At 37.1% G+C, this 27,520-nt stretch overlaps 1 protein-coding gene across 10 annotated transcripts in view; it reads right to left on the bottom strand.

Annotated features, from left to right (window-relative positions):
• The window catches only part of VPS13B (vacuolar protein sorting 13 homolog B), a 793,535-nt gene that overhangs the window by 616,684 nt on the left and 149,331 nt on the right, over nucleotides 1–27,520 (bottom strand). Inside the window, exon 18 of one of the 10 annotated variants that reach the window (XM_060128464.1) lies at nucleotides 20,065–20,243. The exons of the other annotated variants lie outside the window; for them this stretch is intronic. Coding sequence (XP_059984447.1) covers nucleotides 20,230–20,243 — 14 coding nt within the window. The 3' untranslated portion in view covers nucleotides 20,065–20,229. Of the gene's footprint in view, nucleotides 1–20,064; nucleotides 20,244–27,520 lie in introns of those variants that run through there. 10 annotated transcript variants of the gene reach the window in all.

Raw genomic sequence — 27,520 nt, 5'->3', positions numbered from 1 at the left:
GACATCTCCTCTTGAATACTTCCAAATCGTAAATTGTAAAGATTTTGTCCAAAAAGACATACATATACTTTTGCCACAAGCTACAACGCTCACTGAAATGTTTCCACTCAGCAGTTTGTATGCACATGTGGTAAGGTGTTGTGCATCCATGGTTATCCACTCATCCATCATTCATCTATTTGACTGTCCATCTGTGACAAGACAGCAAGTTCTGACCAGTCAGGCCCCAGGGTTGACAACCAGGCTCTCAAACTCTTCCAGAAAATGAAAAAGGAACACTCCCAAACTCATTTTATGAGGCCAGCATTACCCTGATACTAAAGCCAGATAAGGACACTACAAGAAAACTATCGGCCAATATTCCAGAGGAATATAGACGCAAATATTCTCAGCAGAATAACAGCAAAACAAAATCAGCAGCACATTAAAAGGATCACTTACCACAATCAAGTGGAATTTACCCTGTGAGGCAAGGACGGTTCAAAATATGCAAATCAATAAATGTGACACAATCACATCAATAAAAAAATATATATGATCATCTCAATAGTCACAAAAAAACATTTGACAAAATTCAAATTGCATTCATGATAAACACCCTCAACAAATCAGGTATGGAAGGAACATATCTTAAAATAATAAAGGCCATACATGACAAGCCAACAACTAACATCATACTCAATGGTGGAAGGCTGAAAGCTTTTCCTCTAAGATCAGAAACAAAAGGACACCCACTCTTACCATTCCTATTCAAAATAATACTGGAAGGCCCAGCCAGAGCAATCAAGCAAGAAAAAGAAACAAAAGGCATCACATTTGGAAAGGAAGAAATAAAATCGTCTCTATTTGCAGATGACATGATTTTATATAGACAAAATCCTAAAGACTCCACCACAGAACTGTTAATCAAATGAACAAATACAGTAAAGTGGCAGGAAACAAAATTAACATATAAAAAAGCAGCAGCATTTCTATAAACTAATGACACATTATCTGGAAAAAATAAAGAAAATGATTCCATTTATAACAGCATCAGAAACAATGAAACATTTACAAACAAATTTAATCAAGGAGGTGAAAGATCTTTACACTGAAAATAACAAGACATTAATAATGAAAGAAATCAAGGAAGACACAAATAAATGAAAAGATAACCCACGTTCATGGATTAGAGGAATTAATACTGTTAAAATGTCCAAACTACCCAAAGACATCTACACATTCAATGCAATTTCTATCAAGATTCCTAGCAGTTTCTCTTTATAAATACGTAAAAAAAACAATCCTAAAGTTTACATGAAACCACAAAAAAAACCCAAATAGCTAAAGCAATCTTGAGAAAGAACAACAAAACTAGAGGCATCACACGTTCCAGTTTCAAACTATTTTATAAAGCTATAGTAATCCAAAAAGTACGGTACTGGCATAAAAACAGACAAATAGACCAATGGAACAGAATCAAGAACACAAAAATGAACCCACACATACTAATAATTGATAAGGAGGTAAGAATACTGAATGAAACAAAAGACAATCTCTTCAACAAATGATTCTGGGAAAATTGGATATTGAAATGTTAAAAGAATGAAACGAGACCCCTATATTTCACACCACTCACCAAAAATTAACTCAAAATGAATTAAAGACTTCAACATAAAACCTATAAAATTCCTAGAAGAAAACATAGGGAGCTCCTTGACAAAGGTATCAGCAGCCATTTATTGGATATAAAACTAAAATACAAGCAACAAAAGCAAAAAAAAAATAACTGAGAGCACATGAAAAATAAAAAACCTCTACACAGCAAAAGAAACAATCAACAAAATGAAAAGAAAACTTAGGAAATGGGAGACAATAATTCAAAATCACCTATCTGATAAGGGATTAATATCCAGTATATATAAAGAATTCATATAACTCAATGACAGGAAGAACAAGTGACACAATTTAAAAATGGGTAAAGGACCTGAAAAGACATTTTTCTAAAGAAGATATACAGATAGCCAACAGATACATGGAACTGTCCTCAGCATCACTAATGATTAGGGAAATGCAAACCAAAAATCACAAGGAGGTATCACCTCATACCTGTTAGAATGTCTATCATCAAAAAGACAAGAGAGGGGCTTCACTGGTGGCGCAGTGGTTGGGGGTCCGCCTGCCGGTGCAGGGGATGTGGGGTCGTGCCCCGGTCCAGGAGGATCCCGCATGCCGTGGAGCGGCTGGGCCTGTGGGCCATGGCCACTGGGCCTGCACGTCCGGAGCCTGTGCTCCGCAGTGGGAGAGGCCACAGGAGTGAGAGGCCCACGTACCGCAAAAAAATATTTTTTTAAAAAGACAAGAGAGAAGAGTAACCAAGATGGCGCAGTATAAGGATGTGCTCTCACTCCCTCTTGCGAGAACACCAGAATCACAACTAGCTGCTGGACAACCATCGACAAGAAGATACGGGAACTCACCAAAAAAGATACCCCACATGCAAAGACAAAGGGGAAGCCAAAATGAGATGGTAGGAGGGGTGCAATCACGGTAAAATCAAATCCGATAACTGGTGGGTGGGTGACTCACAGACTGGAGAACTCTTATACCATGGAAGTCCACCCACTGGAGTAATGGTTCTGAGCCCCACGTCAGGCTTCCCAACCTGCGGGTCTGGCAAGGGGAGGAGAAATTCCTAGAGAATCAGACTTTGAAGCCTAGTGGGAACTGATTGCAGGACTTCTACAGGAAGTCGAAGTCTGGGGGAAACAGAGACTCCACTCTTGGAGGGCACACACAAAGTAATGTGCGCATTGGGACCCAGGGGAAGGAGCAGTGACCCCAGGGGAGACTGAACCAGACCTACCTGCTAGTGTTAGAGGGTCTCCTGCAGAGGTGGGGCAGGTGGGGGGGGGGGGTTGGCACACCATGGGGACAAGGACACTGACAGCAGAAGTTCCAGGAAGTACTCCCTGGAGGGAGCCCTCCCAGAATCTGTCATTATCCCCACCAAAGAGCCCAGGCAGGCTCCAGTGTTGGGTTGCCTCAGGCCAAACAACCAACAGGGAGGGAACCTAGCCCCACTCATCAAGAGTCAAGTGGATTAAACTTTTACTGAGCTCTGCCCACCAGAGCAACAGTCAGCTCTACCCACTGCCAGTCCCTCCCATCAAGCCTCTTAGATAGCCTCATCTACCACTGGGCAGACAGCACAAGCAAGAAGAACTACAATCCTGCAGCCTGTGGAACAAAAACCACACTCACAGAAAGACAGACAAGATGAAAAGACAGAGGGCTATATACCAGATGAAGGAACAAGATAAAACTCCAGAAAAACAACTGAATGAAGTGGAGATAGGCAACCTTCCAGAAAAAGAATTCAGATTAATGATAGTGAAGATGATCCAGGACCTCGGAAAAAGAATGGAGGCAAAGATTGAGAGGATGCAAGAAATGTTTAACAAAGGCCTAGAAGCATTAAAGAACAAACAAACAGAGATGAACAATACAATAAATGAAAACTACACTAGAAGGAATCAATAACAGAATAACTGAAGCAGAAGAACGGATACGTAACCAGGAAGACAGAAGGGTGGAATTCACTGCTGCGGAACAGAATAAAGAAAAAAGAATGAAAAGAAATGAAGACAGACTAAGAGAACTCTGGGACAACATTAAACACAACAACATTCACATTATAGGGATCCAGAAGGAAAACAGAGAAATAAGGACCAGAGAAAAAATTTGAAAAGATTATAGTTGAAAACTTCCCTAACATGGAAAAGGAAATAGCCACCCAAATCCAGGAAGCGCAGAGAGTCCCATACAGGATAAACCCAAGGAGAAACACACTGAGACACACAGTAATCAAACCAGCAAAAATTAAAGACAAAGAAAAATTATTGAAAGCAGTGAGGGAAAAATGACAAATAACAAGAGAACTCCCATAAGGTTAACAGCTGATTTCTCAGCAGAAACACTACAAGCCAGAAGGGAGTGGCATGATATACTTAAAGTGATGAAAGGGAAGAACCTACAACCAAGATTACTCTACCTGGCATGAATCTCATTCAGATTCCATGGAGAAATCAAAAGCTTTACAGACAAGCAAAAGCTAAGAGAATTCAGCACCACCAAACCGGCTCTACAAAAAATGCTAAAGAAAATTCTCTAAGAGAGAAAGAAAAGAGAAGAAAAGTACCTACAAAAGAGAAGACCTACAAAAGAAGGACCTACAAACAAGAAGGACCTACAAGAGAAGAAAAGGAACTACAAAAACAAACCCAAAACAATTATGAAAATGGTCACAGGAACATACATATTGATAATTACCTTAAACGTGAATGGACTAAATACTCCAACCAAAAGACACAGGCTTACTCAATGGATACAAAAACGAGACACATATATAGCCTATCTACAAGAAACCCACTTCAGATGCAGGGACACATACAGGCTGAAAGTGAGGGGATGGAAAAAGATATTGCATGCTAAAGGAAATCAAAAGAAAGCTGGAGTAGCTATACTCATCATATAAAATAGATTTTAAAATAAAGAATGTTACAAGAGACAAGGAAGGACACTACATAATGATCAAGGGATCGAGCCAAGAAGAAGATATAACAACTATAAATATATATGCACCTAACACAGGAGCACCTTAATATATAAGGCAACTGCTGACAGCTATGAAAGAGGAAATTGACACTAACACAATAATATTGGGGTACTTTAACACCTCAATTACACCAATGGATACATTATACAAAATGAAAATAAATAAGGTAACAGAAGCTTTAAATGACACAAGAGACCAGATAGATTTAATTGATATTTATAGGACATTCCATACAAAAACAGCAGATTACACTTTCTTCTCAAGTGTGCACGGAACATTCTCCAGGATAGAGCCTATCTTGGGTCACAAATCAAGCCTCAGTGAATTTAAGAAAATTGAAATCGTATCAAGCATCTTTTCTGACCGCAACGCTATGAGATTAGAAATGAATTACAGGTGAAAAAACGTAAAAAACACAAACACATTGAGGCTAAACAATACGTGACTAAATAACCAAGAGTTCACTGAAGAAATCAAAGAGGAAATCAAAAAATACCTAGAGACAAATGACAATGAAAACACGACGATCCAAAACCTTTGGGATGAAGAAAAAGCAGTTCTAAGAGAGAAGTTAATAGTTATACAAGCCTACCTCAAGAAACAAGAAAAATCTCAAGTAAACAATCTACACTTACACCTGAAGGAACTAGAGAAGAAGAACAATCAAAACCCAAAGTTAGCAGAAGGAAAGAAATCATAAAGATCAGAGCAGAAATAAATGAAATAGAAACAAAAAAAATATATAGCAAAGGTCAATAAAACTAAAAGCTGGTTCTTTGAGAAGATTAACAAAATTGATAAACCACTAGGCAGACTCATCAAGAAAAAGAGGGAGAGAACTCAAATGAATAAAATGAGAAATGAAAAAGGAGAAGTTACAACAGACACCACAGAAATATAAAGCATCCTAGGAGACTACTAGAAGGAAATTTATGCCAATAAAATGGACAACCTGGAAGTAATGGACAAATTCTTAGAAAGTTATAACCTTCCAAGACTGAACCACGAAGAAATAGAAAATATGAACAGACCAGTCACAAGGAATGCAATTGAAACTGTGATTAAAAATCTTCCAACAAACAAAAGTTCAGGACCAGATGGCTTCACAGGTGAATTCTATCAAACATTTAGAGAAGAGTTAACACCCATCCTTCTCAAACACTTCCAAAAAACTACAGAGGGAGGAACACGCCCAAACTCATTCTATGAGGCCACCATCACCCTGATACCAAAACCAGACAAAGATACTACAAAAAAAGAAAATAACAGACCAATATCACTGATGAATATAGATGCAAAAATCCTCAACAAAATACTAGCAAACAAAATCCAACAACACATTAAAAGGATCATACACCATGATCAACTGGGATTTATCCCAGCGTTGCAAGGATTCTTCAATATACGCAAATCAATCAATGTGATATACCGTATTAACAAAGTGAAGAATAAAAACCATGTGATCATCTCAATAGATGCAGAAAAAGCTTTTGACAAAATTCAACAGCCATTTATGATAAAAACTCTCCAGAGAGTGGGCATAAAGGGAACATACCTCAACATAATAAAGGTCATATGTGACAAACCCACAGCAAACATCATTCTCAATGGTGAAAATGCTCTAAGATCAGGAACAAGACAAGGATGTCCACTCTCACCACTATTATTCAACATAGTTTTGGAAGTCCTAGCCACGGCAATCAGAGAAAAAGAAGAAATAAAATGAAAGGAATACAAATTGGAAAAGAAGAAGTTAAACTGTCACGGTTTGCTGATGACATGATACTACACACAGAGAATCCTAAAATGCCACCAGAAAACTACTAGAGCTAATCAATGAATTTCGTAAAGTTTCAGGATACAAAATTAATGCACAGAAATCTCTTGCATTCCTATACACTAATGATGAAAAATCTGAAAGAGAAATTATGGAAACACTCCCATTTACCACTGCAATAAAAAGAATAAAATACCTAGGAATAAACCTCCCTAGGGAGACAAAGACCTGTATGCAGAACACTATAAGACACTGATGAAAGAAGTTAAAGATGATACCAACAGACAGAGAGATATACCATGTTCTTGGATTGGAATCAATATTGTGAAAATGACTATACTACCCAAAGCAATCTACAGATTCAATGCAATCCCTATCAAATTACCAACGGCATATTTTACGGAACTGGAATAAATCATCTTAAAATCTGTATGGAGACACAAAAGACCCCGAATACCCAAAGCAGTCTTGAGGGAAAAAAACGGAGCTGGAGGAATCAGACTCCCTGGCTTCAGACTATACTACAAAGCTACAGTAATCAAGACAATATGGTACTGGCACAAAAACAGAAACATAGATCAATGGAACAAGATAGAAAGCCCAGAGATAAACCCACGCACCTATGGTCAACTAATCTCCAACAAAGGAGGCAAGGATATACAATGGAGAAAAGACAGTCTCTTCAATAAGTGGTGCTGGGAAAACTGGACCACTACATGTAAAAGAGTGAAATTAGAACACTCCCTCACACCATACACAAAAATAAACTCAAAATGGATTCGAGGTCTAAATATAAGACCAGACACTAGAAAACTCTTAAAGGAAAACACAGGAAGAACACTCTTTGACATAAATCACAGCAAGATCTCTTTTGATCCAACTCCTAGAGCAATGGAAATAAAAAAAATAAACAAATGGGACCTAATGAACCTTAAAAGCTTTTGCACAGCAAAGGAAACCATATACAAGATGAAAAGACAACCCTAAGAATGGGACAAAATATTTGCAAAAGAATCAGTGGACAAAGGATTAATCCCCAAAATATATAAACAGCTCCTGCAGCTCAATATTAAAGAAACAAACAACCCAATCCAGAAATGGGCAGAAGACCTAAATAGACATTTCTCCAAAGAAGACATACAGATGGCCAAGAAGCACATGAAAAGCTGCTCAACATCACAAATTATTAGAGAAATGCAAATCAAAACTACAATGAGGTGTCACCTCACACCAGTTAGAATGGGCATCATCAGAAAATCTACAAACAACAAGTGCTGGAGAGGGTGTGGAGAAAAGGGAACCCTCTTGCACTGTTGGTGGGAATGTAAATTGATACAGCCACTATGGCGAACAGTATGGAGGTTCCTTAAAAAACTGAAAATAGAATTACCATATGATCCAGCAATCCCACTACTGGGCATATACCCAGAGAAAACCATAATTCAAAAAGACACATGCAGGGCTTCCCTGGTGGTGCAATGGTTGAGAGTCTGCCTGCTGATGCAGGGGACATGAGTTCGTGCCCCAGTCCGGGAAGATCCCACATGCCGCGGAGCGGCTAGGCCCGTAATACATGGCCGCTGAGCCTGCGCGTCCGGAGCCTGTGCTCCGCAACAGGAGAGGCCACAACAGTGAGAGGCCCACGTACCACAAAAAAAAAAAAAAGGACACACGCACCCCATTGTTCACTGCAGCACTATTTACAATAGCCAGTTTGTGGAAGCAACCTAAATGCCCATCAACAGACAAGTGGATAAAGAAGATGTAGTACATATATACAATGGAATATTACTCATCCATAAAAAGGAATGAAATTAAGTCATTTGTTGAGACGTGGATGGACCTAGAGACTGTCATACAGAGTGAAGTAAGTCAGAAAGAGAAAAACAAATATCGTATATTATCACATGTATGTGGAACCTAGAAAAATGGTACCGGTTTGCAGGGCAGAAGTTGAGACACAGATGTAGAGAACAAATGTATGGACACCAAGTGGGGAAAACCACAGTGGGTTGGGGATGGTGGTGTGCTGAATTGGACAATTGGGACTGACATGTATACACTGATGTGTATAAAACTGATGACTAATAAGAACCTGTAATATAAAAAAACAAACAAAAAAACAACTAATACTAAACTTTCTTTGGGTTATTTGTATGGAAATATGCTAATATATTTATTTCAGACATTACATGAAATTTCTAAAAATCTTATATGTTCTGGTATAATGTTATAAATCATAATTCTAGTTATTACTGTAAAATGTATCTCTCAGGGCTTCCCTGGTGGCGCAGTGGTTGAGAGTCCACCTGCCGATGCAGGGGACATGGGTTTGTGCCCCGGACCGGGAAGATCCCACATGCCACGGAGCGGCTGGGCCCGTGAGCCATGGCTGCTGAGCCTGTGTGTCCAGAGCCTGTGCTCTGCAATGGAAGAGGTCACAACAGTGAGAGGCCCGGGTACCGGGAAAAAAAAAAAAAAAAAATGTATATCTCAGAAATAACTAAATTTCCTTGTCAATTGCATTATTATGAACTTTCATCAAATCTTTAACCATGGTCATTTTTAAGTCTTTTGTCATTTACAGACAGTTCTGGGTGTACTCTGATGCTTCTGCAAAAATGTTCCTATAAAAGGGTTTCATCTTCAAGGAATTCATGGAAAAGACTCTCATAAGTACAGCTTTCTGGTAACTGACTATACTGCTGAACTGAATGAATAAGCATTTTCAGAACTCTAATGGAAAACTGATGAATTCATAAAAGTGCTAACAAAACATCAATATAAAAAAAATTAATTACATGGGACTGAGTGAACTGATGAGGATGATTATAATTTTTGTGACTTTCTGTTTGAATTAAAAAAATAAAATAAAAGAATAAAATAAAGACAAAGTCAAATTCTAATTTGTAAATTTCAATACTGGTGTTGGTTGTCCAACAACTGTTTCATGTGTAAAAGAGAGAGCTTTTAAAAAAAAAAAAAAGACAAGGGATAACAAATGCTGGCAAGGATGTGGAGGAAAGGGAACCCTTGGGCACTGTTGGTGGGATTGTAAATTGGTACAACCACTATGGAAAACAGTGTGGAGGTTCCTCAAAAAATTAAAAATAGCACTACCATATGACCCACAAATTTGCTTCTGGGTCTATATCTGAAGGAAATAAATCACTATGTCCAAGAGATATCTGAATTCCCATGTTCACTGCAGCATTATTTACAATAGCAAGATATGAGAACAACCTAAGTGTCCATCAACAGATGAGTGGATAAAGAAAATATGGTTTAAATACACACTGGAATACTATTCAGTCACAAAGAAACAAAGGAAATCCTGGCATATTCGATAAAAAACAAAACAAAACATGAGCCTTCAGGGGATCATCCTAAGTGAAATAAGTCAAGAAAGACAAATACTGTTTGATCTGACTTATATGTAGAAGAGGGGAGGGGAGGAAACCTCACAGAAAAAGAGATAAGATTTGTGGTTACAAGAGGGAGGGGATGGAGGGCAGGGAAATTGGATAAAGGTGGTCAAAAGGTACATACTTCCACTTATAAAATAAATAAGTACTGCAGATGTAATGTACAACATAATGACTATAGTTAATAATGCTGTATGGTATATTTGAGAGTTACTAAAAGAGGAAATCCTGAAAGTTCTCATCACAAGGGGGAAAAAATATTTTTTCTTTTTTATTTTATCTATACAAGGCAATGGATGTTCACTAAACTTACTGTGGTAAATCATTTCCCAACAAACGTAAGGCAAGTCATTATGCTGCATGAACATTATAACAATAGTGATCTCTCCAATTCATGAGCATGAATATCTTTTCCATTTTTGTCTTCTTCAATTTATTTTATTAAATTTTTATTCCAATTTAAACATCAAAAAGTCTTATTGGTAGTTCTTAAAGCAAATCTAACTCAAGTCATTTTTACTTTTAGGCAAGGATACTTTATAATCAATACTTCTATCTGGAAGGAAAATTTTATAACAGATCAAAAATGTATATTTTAGGGCTTCCCTGGTGGCGCAGCAGTTAAGAATCTGCCTGCCAATGCGGGGAACACAGGTTCGAGCCCTGGGCCAGGAAGATCCCACATGCTGTGGAGCAACTAAGCCCGTGTGCCACAACTACTGAGCCTGCGCTCTAGAGCCTGTGAGCCACAACTACTGATGCCCGTGTACCTAGAGCCCGGGCTCCACAACAAGAGAAGCCACCGGAATGAGAAGCCTGCGCACCACAACGAAGAGTAGCCCCCGCTCACCGCAAATACAGAAAGCCCACGCACAGCAGCGAAGACCCAGTGCAGCCATAAATAAATAAATAAATAAATAAATAAATAAATAAATTTATTAAAATATATATACATATATATTTTAGAACACACTGGAGGTGTCGGGGGGAAACATAGTTTGAAGAATAGAAAAAGCATATCGCTATGCCTCAATCTTTTTCCTAAATGGTTAAAGAACTGTTCAACAACCCCAAAACCCTTTTTATATGCACACCTGGGAAGAATACCAAACGCGTAACTTTGCTCAGAGTTACACTGATGTGGTTTTAGACCAGATGTTTAAATGTTACAGTATGTACATTTTCTTCCCCTCTTCTAAGACAGAAGTAAAGTAAGAGGAGTATTTGACTTCACTCCACAAGAGACCTATTTAATAGTTTGGCGGTTATGCAAGTAAAGGTAGCTTGGCTAAGTCAATGTTGACGACATACAGAACGACATGATCCTAATGAGTTGGAAAATACTGGCTCTCATGAGAATAGACCAGATGCTACTGAGCTGAGAAAGCTACTGTATTACTGAATTTCATTTTTATGAGGTAAAATTTATTATTCAACCATTAAGATATCCCACATGAAATCTTGCATAAAATACTTTTACAGTTACATTCTGGAAAGTAGATTTTTATTTTAACATTAAGACATCACTTAAATAACGGATTCAAATGTCCATGTGATCACCTTCAGCACAAATTTTAAAGTCTGTAAGTAATTTCCCTGCAAATACCAGATTAATGGAACTAGACTGTCAACAAAACAATGAACTACCTGAATAAGGACAAACTGGTAACAAGTCTTTGTTTCCTGAGCAAACAAAAGCCATGTGTGACTTTGTATTTTATCATCTAGCAAAAGGACAAACGTTGTAATTTCTATGATTTGAGTACCATCAGAAACATGAACAATAAAAATGTGTAATTCAAGAATCTCAATTACTAATATGTTAAAGTCCAAACATTAACATCTCTGCTTTATTCTTTACAATTTCTTTATATTTTTAATTAAATTCCCAATATTTGCTATTCTTTCATTACATAATTTCTAGTGGAATAGCAAACTTTAATTATTTTACTTTATTTCTAGTCTAATTTTCCAGAGAAGTTGTTTGATGTAGCACAAGTAATAGTAACAGAAAGGTCCAAAGGCCTGGCTTCAAAAACTAGCTTACTCTGTAGGATGATACTTAAGAAAAACACTAAATTGTTCTAAGCATAAACTTTCACACATGTAACACAGGAAACATAACATGCCAACATCAATATTACTGGGAAAACACAAGAGAAATTAATGCATGAGAAACATCAACCTAAAGAAGGTGAGCCAATTCAGACTATTCAAGTAAGTTTTATGGCATCCAGTCCCTACAACATGCAGCTCAGTAGAGGAAAAATGCTTGGAAGACAGCTGTACAGTACATGAAAAGGCAGATTAAAAAACAGGGTTTCATATATATCTAGTCTCCCAGTGAAAATATTTCTAGTATCCCACTATTGTTCCACACCTCTTTGGAATCCCTAGCAGAAGAGAGAATTCATCCTAGGTGACTGTGAGCCTGTGGTAGCCTCTTGTAAACAGTTACATTAAAGTGGCACAATACACAGTCTGTTCAATAAGTCCAAACAACAAGAGCTAACCAACGCCTTGAATTTTGTTCTTCTCTTATCACGTTGACTACTTATCCTATTTACTTTCTTGCCTTACTCTGTATTTATCTTTGCCCTATATCTTCTTAGCTAAAACAATGGATCCGGAGGCTACAATTCTGATGTTGGGTGTCTCAGTCTCCAAGAACCTCCAACCCTACAACTACCTCCATAAGCAATAACCCCATTTGTGTGATTACAGCAGTAATCTATAGCCAGGACAAGAATAACAAATCAACTCAGAAATAATACTATATTTTGCACTCACAAGTACTCTGTGAGTATATCTAAAGATATCATCACAGCCGCTCGCCCACAGGGCAAGGCAGGGATTCTGGTGCCGGGAGCCCAGTTAGAAAGTGATACATTTCCTAACTGCCCTCCTGTTCTCTTTGTGAACAACAACATGCGTTTTCCAAGAAGTTAAGTGAAACTAAGGATCCAACTGGTGGCCACTGAACAGAGTGAACCTGTGTGGCTGACAGCATCCTGGTCCTCCACCCTGGTGTCAGGCCTGAGCCTCCAAGGTGGGAGAGCCAAGATCAAGACAAGGACCACCAGAGACCTCCCAGGCCCACGTAATATCAATCAGCAAGAGCTCTCCCAGAGATCTCCGTCTCAATGCTAAGACCCAGCTCCAAACAACGGCCAGCAAGTCCCAGTGCTGGACGCCCCATGCCAAACAACTAGCAAGACAGGAATACAACCCCACCCAATAGCAGACAGGCTGCCTAAAATCATACTAAGTTCACAGACGCCCAAAAACACACCGTGGGGCGCGGCCCTGCCCAACAGAAAGGCAAGATCCAGCCCCACCCACCAGAACACAGGCACCAATCCCCTCCACCAGGAAGACCACACAAGCCACTGAACCAACATCACCCACTGGGGAAAGACACCAAAAACAACGAGAACTATGAACCTGCAGGCTGCAACAAGGAGAACCCAAATGCAATAAGTTAAACAAAATGAGAAGACAGAGAAACACACAGTAGATGAAGGAGCAAGGTAAAAACCCACCAGACCAAACAATGAAGAGGAAACAGGCAGTCTACCTGAAAAAGAATTCAGAGTAATGACAGTAAACATGATCCAATATAATGGAAATAGAATGGAGAAAATACAAGAAACGTTTAACAAGGACCTAGAAGAACTAAAGAGCAAACAAACAATTATAAACAGCACAATAAATGAAATTAAAAATTCTCTAGAAGGAATCAATAGCAGAATAACTTAGGCAGAAGAAAAAATAAGTGACCTGGAAGGTAAACTAGTGGAAATAACTACCACAGAGCAAAATAAAGAAAAAACAATGAAAAGAACTGAGAACAGCCTCAGAGACCACAGGGACAACATTAAATGCACCAACATTTGAATTATAGGGGTCACAGAAGAAGAAAAGAAAAAGAAAGGGACTTAGAAAATATTTCAAGACATTATAGTTGACAACTTCCCTATATGGGAAAGGAAACAGTCACTAAAGTCCAAGAAGTGCAAGGAGTCCCATACAGGATAAGTCCAAGGAGAAACACCCCAAAACACATATTAATGAAACTATCAAAAATTAAATACAAAGAAAACATTAAAAGCAACAAGAAAAGCAAGAAAAAACATACAAGGGAATGCCCATCAGGTTAACAGCTGATCTTTCAGGAGAAACTTTTCAACCCAGAAGGGAGTGGCAGGACATATTTAAACTGATGAATGGGAAAAACCTAAAACCAAGATTACTATACCCAGCAAGGATCTCACTAAGATTTGACAGAGAAATAAAAAACTTTACAGACAACCAAAAGTTAAGAAAATTCAGCAACACCAAACCAGCTTTACAAAAAATGCTAAAGGAACTTCTCTAGGAGTAAAAACAAGAGAAAACAAGAACTACAAAAACAAACCCAAAACAATTAAGAAAATGGTAATAGGAACATACATATTGATAATTACCTTAGATGTAAATGGTTTAAATGCTCCAACCAAAAGACACAGACTGGCTGAATAGATACAAAAACAAGATCCGTATATATGCTATCCACAAGAGACTAACTTCAGACCTTGGGACACATACAAACTGAAAGTGAGGGGATGGAAAAAGGTATTCCATGCAAATGGAAATCAAAAGAAAGCTGGAGTAGCAATTCTCATATCAGACAAGATAGACTGTAAAATAAAGACTATTACAAGAGACAAAGAAGGACACTATATAATGATCAATGGATCAATCCAAGAAGAAGATATAACGATTGTAAATATTTATGCACCCAACATAGGAGCAAATAAATAAGCAAATAAATAAGGCAAATGCTAACAGCCATAAAAGGGGAAGTCAGCAGTAACACAATCATAGTAGGGGACTTTAACACCCCACTTTCACCAATGTACAGATCATCCTAAATGAAATTAAACAAACACAAGCTTTAAATGACACATTAAACAAGATGGACCTAATTGATATTTATAGGACATTCCATCCAAAAACAACAGAATACACTTTATTCCCAAGTGCTCATGGAACATTCTCCAGGACACATCATATCTTGGGTCACAAATGAAGCCTTGGTAAATTTCAGAAAACTGAAATCATATCAAGTATCTCTTCTGACAACAACGCTATAAGACTAGATATCAATTACGTAAAGAAAACGGTAAAAATTACAAACACATGGAGGCTAAACCATACGCTACGAAATAACCAAGAGATCACTGACGAAATCAAAGAGGAAATCAAAAACTACCTAAAAACAAATGACAATGAAAACACGACAAACCAAAACCTATGGGATGCAGAAAAAACAGTTCTAAGGGTGAAGTTTATAGCAATACAATCCTACCTCAAGAAAGAAGAAAAATCTCTAATAAACAAACTAAACTTACACCTAAAGCAATTAGAGAAAGAAGAACAAAAAAACCCCAAAGTTAGGAGAAGGAAAGAAATCAAAACGATCAGATCAGAAATAAATGAAAAAGAAATGAAGGAAACGATAGCAAAGATCAATAAAACTAAAAGCTGGTTCTTTGAGAACATAAAAAAAATTAACCTTTAGCCAGACTCATCAAGAAAAAAGAGGGGGAGAACTCAAATCAATAAAATTAGAAATGAAACAGAAGTTACAATGGACACCGCAGAAATACAAAGCGTCCTAAGAGACTATTACAAGCAACTTTATGCCAATAAAATGGACAACCTGGAAGAAATGGACAAATTCTTAGAAAGGTATAACCTTCCAAGACTGAACCAGGAAGAAATATAAAATATGAACAGACCAATCACAAAGAATGAAATTCAAAGTGTGATTAAAGATCTTTCAACAAGCAAAAAGTCCAGGACCAGATGCTTCACAGGAGAATTCTATCAAACATTTAGTGAAGAGCGAACACCCTTCATTCTCAAACTCTTCCAAAAAACTGCAGAGGTAGGAACACTCCCAAACTCATTCTACAACGCCACCATCACCCTGATACCAAAACCAGACAAAGATATGACGCACAGAAAAAGAAAATTACCAACCAATATCACTGATGAAAATAGATGCAAAAATCCTCAACAAAATACTAGCAAACAGAATCCAACAGCACATTAAAAGGATCATACACCATGATCAAGTGGGGTTTATCCCAGGAATGCAAGGATTCTTCAATATACGCAAATCAATCAATGTGATACATCATATTAATAAACTGAAGAATAAAAACCATATGATCATCTTAATACATGCAGAAAAAGCTTTGGACAAATTCAACACCCATTTATGATAAAAATTCTCCAGAAAGTAGGCAAAGAGGGAACCTACCTCAACATAATAAAGGCCATATATGACAAACACACAGCCAACATGGTTCTCCATGGTGAAAAACTGAAACTATTTCCACTAAGATCAGGAACAAGACAAGGTTGCCCACTCTCACCACTACTATTCAGCATAGTTTTGGAAGTCCCAGCCACGGCAATCAGAAGAGAGAAAGAAGTAAAAGGAATCCAAATTGGAAAAGAAGAACTAAAACTGTCACTGTTTGCAGGTGACATGATACTATACTTAGAGAATCCTAAAGATGCTACCAGAAAACTACTAGAGCTAGTCAATGAATTTGGTAATATTGCAGGATACAAAATTGATGCACAGAAATCTCTTGCATTCCTATACACTAACGATGAAAAATCTGAAAGAGAAATTAAGGAAACACTCCCATTCACCATTGAAACAAAAATAATTAAAATACCCAGGGATAAACCTACCTAAGGAAACAGAAGACCTGTATGCAGAAAACTATAAGACACTGATGAAAGAAATTAAAGATGATACAAATAGATGGAGAGATATACCATGTTCTTGGACCGGAAGAATCAACATTGTGAAAATGTCTATACTACCCAAAGCAATCAACAGATTCAATGCAATCCCTATCAAACTATCAATGTCATTTTTCACATAACTAGAACAAAAAATTTCACAATTTGTATGGAAACACAAAAAAACCCAAAGAGCCAAAGCAGTCTTGAACAAGAAAAAAGGAGCTGGAGGAATCAAGCTCCTGACTTCAGACAATACTACAAAGCTACAGTAATCAAGACAGTATGGTACTGGCACAAAAACAAATGTAGATCAATGGAACAGGATAGAAAGCCCAGAGATAAACCCACGCACATATGGCCACCTTATCTTTGATAATGGAGGCAAGAATATACAACGGAGAAAAGACACCCTCTTCAATAAGTGGTGCTGGTTAACTGGACAGCTACATGTAAAAGAATGATATCAGAACACTTCCTAACACCATACACAAAAATAAACACAAAATGGATGAAAGACCTCAATGTAAGGACAGACACTATCAAACTCTTAGAGGAAAACACAAGCAGAACACTCTATGACATAAATTACCGCAAGATCCTTGTTGACCCGCCTGCTAGAGAAATGAAAATAAAAACAAAAATAAACAAATGGGACCTAAAGAAACTTAAAAGCTTTTGCACAGTAAAGGAAACCATAAACACCATGAAAAACAACCCTCAGAATGGGAGAAAATATTTGCAAATGAAGCAACTGACAAAGGATTAATCTCCAAAATATACAAGCAGCTCATGCAGCTCAATATCAAAAAAACAAACAACCCAATCCAAAAATGGGCACAAGACCTAAACAGACATTTCTCCAAAGAAGATATACAGATTGCCAACAAACACATGAAAGGATGCTCAACATCACTAACCATTAGAGAAATGCAAATCAAAACTACAACGAGGTATCGCCTCACACCAGTCAGAATGGCCATCATCAAAAAATCTAAAAACAATAAATGCTTGTGAGGGTGTGGAGAAAATGGAACCTTCTTGCACTGTTGTGGGAATGTAAATTGAAACAGCCACTATGGAGAACAGTATGGAGGTTCCTTAAAAAACTAAAAATAGAAGTACCATACGACCCAGCAATCCCAGTACTGGGCATGTACCCTGAGAAAACCATAATTCAAAAAGAGACATGTACCACAATGTTCATTGCAGCTCTATTTACAATAGCCAGGACATGGAAGCAACCTAAGTGTCCATCAACAGATGAATGGATAAAGAAGATGTGGTACATATATACAATGGAATATTACTCAGCCATAAAAAGAAATGAAATTGAGTTTATTTGTAGTGAGGTGGATGGCCCTAAAGTCTGTCATACAGAGTGAAGTAAGTCAGAAAGAGAAAAACAAATACCGTATGCTAACACATATATATGGAATCTAAAACAACAACAACAAAAAAAAGGTTCTGAAGAGCCTAGGGGCAGGACAGGAATAAAGATGCAGACATGGAGAATGGACTTGAGGACACAGGGAGGGGGAAGGGTAAGCTGGGACGAAGTGAGAAAGTAGCACTGACATATATACACTACCAAATATAAAACAGATAGCTAGTGGGAAGCAGCCATATAGCACAAGGAGATCAGCTTGGTCCACATGTCCGTTCTCTACATGTACATCTCTATTCCTGCCCTACAAATAGGTTCATCTGTACCATTTTTCTAGATTCCACATATATGTGTTAATATATGATATTTTTCTCTTTCTGACTTACTTCACTCTGTATGACTCTAGGTCCGTCTACGTCTCTACAAGTAATCCAATTTCATTCCTGTTTATGGCTAAATAATATTCCATTGTATATATGTACCACATCTTCTATATCCATTCATCTATTGTTGTACATTTAGGTTGTTTCCATATGCTCTCTATTGTAAATAGTGCTACAATGACCATTGGGGTACATGTGTCCTTTTGAATTATGGTATATGCCTAAGGTATACACCCAGTAGTGGGATTGCTGGATTATATGGCTGTTCTATTTTTAGTTTTTTAAGAAACCTCCATACGGTTCTCCATAGTGGCTGTATCAATTTACATTCCCACCAACCGTGCAAGAGGCTTCCCTTTCCTCCATACCTTCAGAATTTATCTTAAACGTTTCATAATAAGTATCAAGAGTTTTCGTAATAAGTATCAAGAGTTGCATCAAAATAAGCTGGCATGAATTCCATAGACTCCAGTTTGTACTTCCAGCTTCTAACATTGTTTTTGCTACTAATGGTTAAGATGCATGTCCAGTGAAAACTTTTCTCTAGCATATGGTTAAAGCTGAAAGACAACAAGAGGTAACCTGCCTTTTGCATTCACCTTTTCCAGATGCAATGTAACTAGCACCTTCTTTTTTGTTGTTTAATTTGTATTGGAGTACAGTTGATTTAAAATGTAGTGTTTCAATGGAATGTTACTCAGCCATAAAAAGAAATGAAACTGAGTTATTTGCAGTGAGGTGGATGGACCTAGAGACTGTCATACAGAGTATAGTAAGTCAGAAAGAGAAAAACAAATACTGTATGCTATCACATATATATGGAATCTAAAAAAAAAAAATGGTTCTGAAGAACGTAGGGGCCTGATGGGAATAAAGACACCAATGTAGAAAATGGACTTGAGGATGCAGGGAGGGGGAAGGGTAAGCTGGGACGAAGTGAGAGAGTGGCATGGACATATATACACTACCAAATGTAAAATAGATAGCTTGTGGGAAGCAGCTGCATGGCACAGGGAGATCAGCTCGGTGCTTTGTGACCACCTAGATGGGTGTGACCACCCTAGATGGGAGGGTGGGAGGGAGACGCAAGAGGGAGGGGATATGGGGATACATGTATGCATATAGCTGATCCACTTTGTTATACAGCAGAAACTAACACAACATTGTAAAGCAATTTATTCCAATAAAGATGTTATAAAAAATAAAATTAAAAACAATAGATATTAACACCACTTTTATAGATAAGTTAACTGAAACTCAATGAAACAAACTGTACTTCCTTTAAACATATAATCAGATTTCCACACTACAATTCAGTAATTTTAATAGTTGAAAAGTAAAATTATTCTTTTACCTGAGAGAGAAAGACATTCACCACACCAGTATCTACGTAACATACTGATTAATGAAGTTCAGTGCACAAAATTAAATCTCTAAGAAGCATTAGCACAGAACTTTTTTACTATTTATTTTAGTATCTTTTAATTTTATTCTCTTTTTAGAAGAGCTGAGGAAGAAAAAGTCATCAGTGTAGCTTTAAAGAACATGTAGTATAATTCAATATTCACATAGATATTCTCTTAAAGCCTCTTAGATAAACTCACCCACAAAACAGAAATTAGAATACTTGACTGTAGAAAAATTATTTCATTTTTGTGACATATTATAATACAGTCTATCAAGGAAAACATCTTTTGTTCCTTAAAGGCATTTGTAGTTTTGATGCTTGCAACGAAATTTGGTAACTCAGTTGTGAAGCACAATTATTACTCCAACATTTTAGAAGACTGGTGCACGAGCTTGTTTTATATTCTATGACCCAATGAAATCCAACAACCTAGTGTTACTTGATTTTACATACGCTGACCTATTTAACAGTTTTGGTTATTAAAAGAAAAAAATAAAATTAAATAGTTATTTTTTTTAAAAAAAATAATCAGGTTAGTAAGACAGTGAAATAATCCTGTACCTATAAACCAAAAATAAAAGACTATTTTTGTGCTTAGTTTTCTTTATATAAAAATGCTACATAAATAGGATACATATACAACATCACTATCAAACTACTTACTTCCTTTGAGTGATGAAATTATATTATTTCACAACTTGATATCGGTCACTCTTCACTGAGAATCGATTGTTATTATAATCAGGAAATCAATAACCATTTTATTTTGGCTCTCAAGATTGCGTAATGAATATTTTTCACATTTTAAATTTTCCAGGAGTGTCCTATGCTTTACGTGTACATGTGTTTTGTCAGTGACCCTGAGCATTCCCCTGACACATCATCTAAAATATTATAAAAATCAATAATGCATTTTCTAGCTAAGGAATTTTAAAATTTCAAACGCATGTCATTAATTATTTATTATCAAATTCTTTTAGTTCTCTCTCTTTGGGAAAATACTAGATTTTTTTCCTATTGTTATTCAGGGCATCTCCCATGTCCTCTCAGTTTCCAAGACTCAAACATTCAAGAAGCAATTGCATAGAATTTTAATTCCTAGTCTCACCAAGAAAAAAATTAAAGCATAATTGTATTTACTAACAACGTACACCTTTCACGTTTATGGATATAACAAACATAATCCTTTTTCTTACTATTGGGTTGGCCAATAAGTTTGTTCAGGTTTTTTGTAACATCTTACGGAAAAACCTGAAGGAACTTCTTGGCCAACCCAATATATGGCATTCATTCTACTTCATTCTCTTTTATTCTTTTCAAACTCTTAGTGGTTACCAAAGACATTGATTTCAAAGGCAACTAATAAGTTACAATCTGCACTTAATGAAATGGTAAGATAGGAACTCAATTATAAATGTATTTTTCCTAAAAGTCCTCAAAATAAGTAACAGTTCAGTTCAGAGAGCACAGTGTTGTTCTGGTGACTGAAGGGGTAGGACACACAGAAGTTTCTTATTTGCAAGCAGAACATGTTGCAGAAGAGGCACAGAGAAACCAAAGATGAAAGGAGAAAGGAAGAAATGAATCTAGAAGGGTAGCACCACTGAAATTGCCAGCCTCAGGAATCAAGCTGAGTAACAAGAGCAGTGAGGATTCTGTGATATTAAAAAGGCTGAAAGAATTAAAAGGGCTAAAAGTAATGATGAAGATCAAGAAGCAGAATCAGGAACAAAGAAGAAACAAAGCATTTCTATTGATAAGTGATAACAAGGTCCAATGTAAAGATGTACTTGAGGCTACAGGTGAAAAAGTTAGAAGATCACCATCAGGAAAGGAAAAGGCCAACCCACAGAACTGCAGAAAACATTCACAAACCACGTATCTGATAAGGAACTTGTATCTAGAATATATAAAGAATTCTCAAAACAAAAAGATAAAAGAAACAATTCAAAAATGAACAAAGGACTTGAACAGACATTTTTCCACAAAGATATACAAAGAGCCAACACCATTAGACATGAGGGAAATGCAAATCAAAATCACAGTGAGACACTACTTCACAGCCCCTAGGACAAACCAGAACCAAAAGGACAGGTAATAACATTATGGTGAAAATGTGGGAAAAACTGGAATCCTCATATACTACAGGTGGGAATATACAATGGTACAGCTGCCTTGGAAAACACCCTGGCAATTCCTCAGAAGGTTAGAGTTACCATATGACCTAGCATTTCCACTCCTAGAAATACACCCAAGAGAAATAAAAGCATATGTCCACACAAAAACTTGTACATGGATGTTCATCGCATCATCATGCATAAATATCAAAAGTAGAAACCACCCAAATGTCCATCAACTGACAAATGGATGAACAAAATGGTATATACATACAGTGGAATACTGCTTGACAATAAAAAGAAACTCATATATGCTATAATATGGATGAACTTCAAAAAAGTACCCTAAGTGAAAGAAATCAGTCACAAAGGACTGTATTTTACATGATCTATTTACATGTAACGTCCAGAATAGGCAAATCCATGTAGACAAAAAGCAGATTAGTGTTTGCTTATGGCTTGGGGAGATGGAAGGCTTGGGGAGTGATGGCTAAAGAATGTGGGACTTCTTTTGGGGGCAGTGAAAATGTTGTAAAATTGATTGTGGTGATGAATACAGAACTCTGAATATACAACAAGCCAAATACTGCATACCAAAAAAAAGTGAATCATATGGTAGATGAATTATATCTCAATAAAGATGTGTTGAAAAAAAGACTGAACAGAAGGAATGGGAAGGAGAAGAGAAACCAAGTTAAAGCATTTCTGGCATATGGTAGAGGGGTAAACCTGGGCAAAGGCATGAATGTGGAAGAGAATGTAATTTTTAAGGAACACACAGACTATACCACAGTGTTTAATCCAAATGAAAAAACTGTGTTGACTTGTGTTAAAGAAACAGCTATTAAAGAAAAAAGGATAATATAGGAGAATTCTATCAAGTCAGGATTATGCTCAATAGAGACAGAGGGAAAAGCCACTAGAATCATGGACAGGAGAAAACTGGATGCTCTGCGTTAGTAACTATCAATAACAAGATAGCAAGAAGTAGGAAGGTAGGCTGGGGCAAAAGATTATGATGGAAGATGAGGCAGAAACATTGAAGACAAGTGCTTAGCATAGAGTCAGCTGTAAAACAGAAGAATGTTTCTTCTTCCAAACATTATCAGAATATAAGTCTGAGAAGTCTAAAAACATACATAGCCTGCATAATCACTCCATTAGTATAGTAAATGAGAACTAGTTGCAATGTAAAGCAAAGGATCATTGGTTAAACCAAACACATTAAGCAAAGCTTAACACTGCTGAGGGTTGTCTACTGACCGCCCACAGATGTAAGATAATAAAATGCTAACAACCTTATACCTTAAATATATATTTCCTGGATCTTAAGACAGAAAATTTAGAGGACAATATAAGCAAGCACTGTACTAAGACTAAAACAAACAGAATAAGATTGGGGGGGGGGCAAAAAAAGACATAAGAAAACTAGACACTTGGAAATCTAGCTTTTTAAAAATATTTTAGCTGATTCTTGTAATTCATCTATGATAAATTTTATAGCTGCTTCATTTGATAAAAATAAGATTCCTTGTCAAAGAGATGAATCTTCCTAACATTGTTCCACTTTCCTCAACTCCCTTAATCTCCAAAAAATTTGTTCTACTAATTTTAGATTTCTCAATGTCAGAACATCAGGTTATTAATCACTTAATCTGTGATTACTTGTCTTTTCCATTTTTTAAGACCTATGCCAGCATTCTATTAGGACAGAATATTTTCAGAGTAAGAAAGTTTTTAAAAAATGTTTTTGCATAACACAGTCCATTTAATAAATTCAAAGAAGGAAATATGGAATTAGTTTATCAGAATAAAAATTATAAACTAAGCACCATCAAAATTTAATATGAATTTTTAGGCTATCTAAGCCAGTTGACAAAAAAACAAAAATTTTAAATAAAGGAAGATTAATACTGTGAGACAGTAAACCAAAAAAAAAAAAGACAAAGAAACAAAAACTCTGGAGAGAATATCACAGAAAACAGAAACCTGACAAACAAAAACATGAATTAGATAATTTCCAACAGTGAAAAATGCTATTGCCAATGAAGGCTTCACTATAGGCATTATGGGTGAGGATCTGAAAGAAAAGCTTTTGTACAGTAACTCCACATAAAATAACAGCCATAACAATGGCAATAACATAATGCTTTAGCCTATTAGGGCTGCTATACCTAAATGCCACAGACTGAGTAGCATATAAACAAGAGAAGTTTATTTCTCTCAATTCTGGAGGCTGAAAGTCCAAAATCAGGGTGCCAGCATGGTCAGGTTCTGGTGAGAACCTCCTCCTGCTGCAGACTACTAAATTCTCATTGTGTCCTCAGATGGCAGAAGGATCAATGGAGTTCTTCTGTGGCCTCTTTTAATAAGGACATTAATCTCATGTGTGAGGACTCCACCCTCGTGATCTAATCAATTCCCAAAGGCCCCCCCAGTTCCTAACACCATCACATTGGGCATTAGAATTTCAACATATGAATTTTGGTGGGACACATTCAGACCACAACACATAATTTAGTCCAATTAAATATTCATCAATTTAAAATACTTTTTTAAATGAGATAAAATTCATATAACAAAATTCACCCTTTTAAAGTGTAAAATTAAGTACAATTTAGCATATTCACAAGTATGAAAACGTCACTACTAACTAATTCGAGAACATTTTCATCAATCTGAAAGAAACTCATGCAGTCATTCCCCATTCCTCCTTTTCCCCAGACTCTGGCAAACACTAATCTACTTTCTGTATATGTGTATTTGTATATGCTAAGCATTTCATAAAACTAGAATCAAAATATGAGACTTTTTGCATCTGGCTTCTTCTACTTAGCATAATGTTTTCAAGGTTCATCCACAGCATGTTATCAGTACCTCATTCCTTTTTATGTCTGAATAATATTCCATCGTAAAGATATAACACATTTTGTCTATCCATTCATCGGTTAAAAGATATTTGGGGGCTTCCCTGGTGGCGCAGTGGTTGAGAGTCCGCCTGCCAATGCAGGGGACACGGGTTCGTGCCCCGGTCCGGGAAGATCCCACATGCCACAGAGTGGCTGGGCCCGTGAGCCATGGCCGCTGAGCGTGAGCGTCCGGAGTCTGTGCTCCGCAACGGGAGAGGCCAAAACAGTGAGAGGCCCGCGTACCACCAAAAAAAAAAAAAAAGATATTTGGGTTGTATCCACCTTTTGGCTATTGAGAATAATGCTATGTGAAATCCTTTATATGTGGACTCTAAAAAGTCAAATTCATAGAAGCAGAGGCCAGAATACTGTTTACCAGGGCCAGGAAGTGGGAGAAATGAGATATGTTGGTCAAAGGGTACAAAATTGCAGTTATGTAGGATAAGTTCTAGAAATCTAATGTACAGCATGATGATTTTACTTAATACCGTACCATATACTGGAAATTTGTTAAGAGTAAATTTCAGGTACTCTCACCACAGGAAAACAATGTAACTATGTGAGGAGATATATATGTTACTTAGCTTGACCCTGGTAATAATTTCACCATGTATATGAAAACATTCTTAAATTGTTGCATACCTTAAATATATAAAATTATTATTAAAAAAATATACTTTTGGGACTTCCTTGGTAGTCCAGTACTTCCAAAGCAGGGGGCGTGGGTTTGATCCCTGGTTGGGGAACTAAGATCCCACAAACCACGTGGCATGACCGAAAATTAAAATAATTTTTTAAATAAAAATAAATAAATAAATATTTTTGCATGCAAAAAGGAAAAAATAATGTTACGAATTCATGTACAAGATGTTATGTAGATATATGTTTTCAATTCTTGGGTGTATTTATAGGAGTAAAATTGCTGGGTTATATAATAATTCTACATTTAACTTGTTCAAGAACTAACAAATTGCTTTCCAAAGCAGCATCAGTTATTTAAGTTAATAATTCTAACACATATATATGGAATTTAAGAAGAAAAAAAAATGTCATGAAGAACCTAGGGGTAAGACAGGAATGAAGACACAGACCTACTGGAGAATGGATTTGAGGATATGGGGAGGGGAAAGGGTGAGCTGTGACAGGGCGAGAGAGAGTCATGGACATATACACACTAACAAACATAAGGTAGATAGCTAGTGGGAAGCAGCCGCGTGGCACAGGGATATTGGCTCAGTGCTTTGTGACCGCCTGGAGGGGTGGGATAGGGAGGGTGAGAGGGAGGGAGACGCAAGAGGGAAGAGATATGGGAACATATGTATATGTATAACTGATTCACTTTGTTATAAAGCAGAAACTAACACACCATTGTAAAGCAATTATACCCCAATAAAGATGTTAAAAAAATAATAATAATAATAATTCAATAGGAATAGCCTCATCCACTAGACGGTAGACAACAGAAGCAAGAAGAACTACAATCCTGCAGCCTGTGGAACAAAAATCACATTCACAGAAAGATAGACAAGATGAACAGGCAGACGGCTATGTACCAGGTGAAGGAACAACATAAAACCCCAGAAGAAGAACTAAATGAAGGGGACATAGGCAAACTTCCAGAAAAAGAATTCAGAATAATGATACAGAAAGATGATCCAGGACCTCGAAAAAAAAATGGACGCAAAGATCGAGAAGATGCAAGAAATGTTTAACAAAGACCTAGAAGAATTAAAGAACAAACAAACAGAGATGAACAATACAATAACTGAAATGAAAACTATACCAGAAGGAATAAAAAGCAGAAAAACTGGGCTTCCCTGGTTGCGCAGTGGTTGAGAGTCCGCCTGCCGACGCAGGGGACACTCGTTCGTGCCCCGGTCTGGGAGGATCCCACATGTCGCGGAGCGGCTGGGCCCGTGGGCCATGGCCGCTGAGCCTGTGCATCCAGAGCCTGTGCTCTGCAACAGGAGAGGCCACAGTAGTGAGAGGCCTGCGTACGGCAAAAAAAAAAGCAGAATAACTGAGGCAGAAGAACGGATACGTGACCTGGAAAAGAGAATGGTGGAATTCACTGCTGTGGAACAGAACAAAGAAACAGGAATAAAAAGAAATGAAGACAGCCTAAGAGACCTCTGGGACAAAATTAAACGCAACAACATTTGCATTATAGGGGTCCAGAAGGAGAAAAGAGAAAAAAGGACTGGACAAAATATTTGAAGACATTATAGTCGAAAAATTCCATAATGTGGGAAAGGAAATAGCCATCCAAGTCCAGGAAGAGCAGAGAGTCCCATACAGGATAAACCCAAGCAGAAACATGCCAGACACATAGTAATCAAATGGGCAAAAATTAAAGACAAAGAAAAATTATTAAAAACAGCAAGGGAAAACTGACAAATAACATACAAGGGAGCTCCCATAAGGTTAATAACTGATTTCTCAGCAGAAACTCTACAAGCCATAAGGGAGTGGCATGATATACTTAAAGTGATGAAGGGAAGAACCTACAACCAAGATTACTTTACCTGGCAAGGATCTCATTCAGATTAGATGGAGAAATCAAAAGCTTTACAGACAAGCAAAAGCTAAGAGAATTCAGTACCACCAAACCAGCTCTACAACAAATGCTTAAGGAACTTCTCTAACTGGGAAACACAGAGAAGAAAAGGACCTATTAAAAAAAAAAAAAACCAAAAAAATTAAGAAAATG

Source organism: Lagenorhynchus albirostris, chromosome 17 (assembly GCF_949774975.1).
Source record: "Lagenorhynchus albirostris chromosome 17, mLagAlb1.1, whole genome shotgun sequence".
NCBI lineage: Eukaryota > Metazoa > Chordata > Mammalia > Artiodactyla > Delphinidae > Lagenorhynchus > Lagenorhynchus albirostris.
Note: the sequence above shows the minus strand (reverse complement) of the source record. Positions and strands in the feature narration are given on the sequence as shown.